At 30.7% G+C, this 3,686-nt stretch overlaps 1 protein-coding gene across 1 annotated transcript; it reads left to right on the top strand.

Annotated features, from left to right (window-relative positions):
• The first annotated feature begins 770 nt into the window (after positions 1-770).
• On the top strand, positions 771-2,582 carry LOC129312725 (probable disease resistance protein At1g61300). The gene is made up of 2 exons (XM_054955408.1): positions 771-1,809; positions 2,530-2,582. Exon 1 carries the CDS (start codon positions 1,196-1,198, stop codon positions 1,637-1,639), a length of 444 nt encoding a protein of 147 aa, XP_054811383.1. The 5' UTR covers positions 771-1,195; the 3' UTR covers positions 1,640-1,809; positions 2,530-2,582.
• Positions 2,583-3,686: the final 1,104 nt, after the last annotated feature.

The raw sequence follows: 3,686 nt of genomic DNA, 5'->3' as shown, positions 1-3,686 counted from the left end.
ATTAAAGTTTTAATTTTTTTTTCAAGACATACTTTTAAATTTAAGAAGTCTGACTTGTAAATCTACAAAATTTAATTTGTAAATATTAATATTTTAATATTGCAAGATGTTTACTTGTAAATGTAATAAATTTTACTTATACATCTTGAACATTTACTTGTTATTCTATGATGTTTGACTTGCAAAAAAAAAAGGTATTAAAATGTTAATAAAAATATTCTTAAAAAATATTTTTGATTAGTCAATGTCAATCGGTGACTGGTCAACATCTGCTGGTGGTCTGTCAACAGTGATCAATGCTAGTAAAAGGGTGTGAATCAAAGAGCATTTGTGTTTGCATAGTAAATTAAATGTAACCAAGTGCCATGGAACTTGAGAGTATTTTTACAAATTGTGGGACCGACATATAAATAATTTTGTTATATGGGACTCATTTGCAAGTTTTCCTTTTTAAATTCTTTTAAAGTTCATTTACAAAAAAATTATTTTTGTACTAGATATTACTTAGTATCATTGGGCATTGAGTTCATAAGAATTTACATAAGTTATGCTCTCTTCGTATATTTCATTGAATGGCTAAATTTGTTAAGCATCAACAGTAGGTATGCTCATAAATGTTTCTCATTTATTATCCATTTATTTATGTTATGTTTAAGATAAAAAGTTACCTCTCACTACCATGGAGATATGCACCTTTGTTTTATCAAAGATTGTGAAGAACTTTATCAATGAATCGATTCACTAAGCAAATTATCCATTTTGATTCAAAAGATATGTTGAAGATCTTGTCAAAGGAAAAGAGATTCTTCTAGCACAGAGAGAAAGCATAGATGATTGTGTCACAAAAGCTAAACAAGAAACTAAAAAGATTGATATTCTTGTTACGAAGTGGTTGGATGAGGCAGACACGCTTATAGTTGATACAGTGTTGTTGGAAGAGAAGGCCAAGGCAAACAAGAGTTGGTGTTTTGGGCATTGTCCCAACTGGATTTGGAGATGTCATCTTACAAATCAGATAGAAAAGAAGACAAAGGAAATAGCTAATCAAGGAGACAAATGCAAATTTGAGCTATTTGCACACCCTGCTATCCCACCAGACATAACTTATTATTCTTTCGAAGGGTTTTTCTTGTTTGATAGCACCAAATCAGCATATGATCAACTTTTGGAGGCATTGAAAGATGATGATGTTTCCATGATTGGATTGTATGGAATGGGTGGTTGTGGCAAAACCACCTTAGCAAAACAAGGCGGTAAAGCGACGAAGAATCTTTTCAATAGAGTTGTCTTTTTTGTTATATCTAGTTCTGCTAATGTTTCGAGGATTCAAGATTCTCTTTCATGTGAACTAGGTGTCACTCTTGAAGGACATGATAACCAAGCAAAAGCTAAAAGCTTGTCGTCGAAGCTAGACAATGCAGGAAATATTTTAATAATTTTAGATGATGTGTGGGAGAAGCTTGATTTTGAAAATATAGGAATTCCCTTTGGTTCCAATTTCAAGAGATGCAAAGTTTTAATAACTACACGACATGAAACTATATGTGCATTAATGGATTGCCAATGGTCTGTTAACCTGCATCTGTTGAATGGAAGAAGAGGCATGGAGATTTTTCCAATATCATGCCAAGATTACTAATCTAACCTCTGAAAGCATGAAGGATTTAGCAAAGCAAATCGCATATGAGTGCAAAGGATTGGCTATTGCAATAGCAACAATCACTTGCACTTTGAAGGATAAAGATATTGCTGAATGGGAAGAAGCTTTGGAAAAATTAAGAGATTCTGATTGGATGAATATTGCAAAAGGTCTTTAAGATCCTTACCTAAATCATTTTTCTCCATGATCAATTTCTATTGTATATATCAAGAAATTAAATTAATTTCTTACTTAGGAAGCTGGAATATCTTTTCAAGTTTTTCTAGTCATATTATATATTTATAATAAGATGTATATTATTTGCAATATTAATTATTTTCAATAAAATATTTGAGTCCAATGACATATTAAAATAAACATTGATTTTTTTTTTGTGGTTATTTACTTAGTTAGAAAGTTTATCTTGACTGCATGTCTTACATATTTCTTTTTCTTTTTAAAAAGATTAACATTAACGTTACACCAAAAAAGAATAAAGATTAATACTAACTATTTATGTGGACATTCATATCCGTCAATTATTTTGGTAAATTACAGGTAATTAATGTATTTTGATATTAACTTTATTATATAAATACAATGCTCGTTTTCTTTGTTTAGTTCACACACACACACATATTAGGACTTATTCTTTTGGAGGATTGAGAGGAAAATAATGGTTTTGCAACATACATGCAAATTTCATATTATTTTAAGTTCGGGTAAAAAAAAACAATAAACTAGAGAAAATCATTGTCTTATTTTGTTAATGTCATAAGTTTAAATTCTAGGTTCAAGTAATAATTGAACAAATGCAACTTGAATAATATGATTTTTTTTCTTACTTTTTACAAAGCATTCTCTTCATGATCATTTATACTTTTTGACAGGAATTGAGATCACTTCCACTAGTCACTCGAAGTACCCAAATGAGTTATGAAGCTACTCTTTTGAAAACTCTTGAAGATATTACGATTGTAGATTTTCAAGAGATAGAAATTTGTTTCAACTACAAGGACTTGCCCTCCATGAAAAGCCAACACCATTGGCATCAATCTTGACAAAATTGGAATTGCATAATCTTCCTAAGTTGAGATATATATGGAATCAGGGTCCTATGCAATGTATCAGTCTTTAAAGGCTTGGGAAGCTAGATATCAATGGATGTAATGAATTAAAAAACATTTTCACAAGAAGTATTGTGAGAAGCCTACCATGTGTAAAGTGTGATGAGTTAGAGCAAATCATTGAGGAAGGGGAATCTTATTACCATTTGAAAAGCACTTCAAATTCTTTTACTCTTCCCCTACGTAGCCCCCAAAACATAGGTAAATATAATCACCTCTTATATTTTCTTCTTGGTTTTTTTAGTTTTTTGGCTCATTAATTTTAAATATTACGTTATGAAAAACACTTTTAAAGACTAGAAATAAAATTAAATATAGTGTCATAAGAAAATGTAAGAGACGTAAATAATAAGATGAAGCAAAATAGGTGTGACCTTAAGTTTTGAAAGTAGTTAAGTTTTGATATTGCTTATCTTTGGATGAATATGGTTTTAACAAGGACATCAAATTTTTGCCGTTTTTCTAGGTTGTTTGTAAGAGACTGTCTAAAGTTAAAATGGTTGTTCACACTACCCACGGCTCAAACCTCAACATCATTGCAAGAGTTGACAATTGAGACATGTGAAGGTTTGCAATATATTATGAAAGATGAGACGGCTAAAGGCAATCAGAAGAGCACCGAGGAAGTAATCGATGATCATGATAGGTAGGACATGCTTCCACATCTCTCATACTTATTTTTGAAAGATCTACCACATCTCATTGAATTATACAAAGGGTTGCAGTTCCAATATGTGAGCTATCATAAAGTAGTGAATTGTCCAAAGCTAATTCCATAACCATCAATAATAGATGCGCATTGTCCTTCATTTTTATGAATTCCTTTTTGCTAATTCCAATAATTATATATGATTATTGATGGAACAAACAAGATAACCAACTCAGACCAAGTATTACACTGACATACTTTTGTAAAGCTT

The sequence above is a fragment of the Prosopis cineraria genome, unplaced genomic scaffold (genome assembly GCF_029017545.1).
Source record: "Prosopis cineraria cultivar Desert tree isolate PC_DT_omini unplaced genomic scaffold, ASM2901754v1 PC6, whole genome shotgun sequence".
In the NCBI taxonomy this organism is placed as follows: domain Eukaryota; kingdom Viridiplantae; phylum Streptophyta; class Magnoliopsida; order Fabales; family Fabaceae; genus Prosopis; species Prosopis cineraria.
Note: the sequence above shows the minus strand (reverse complement) of the source record. Positions and strands in the feature narration are given on the sequence as shown.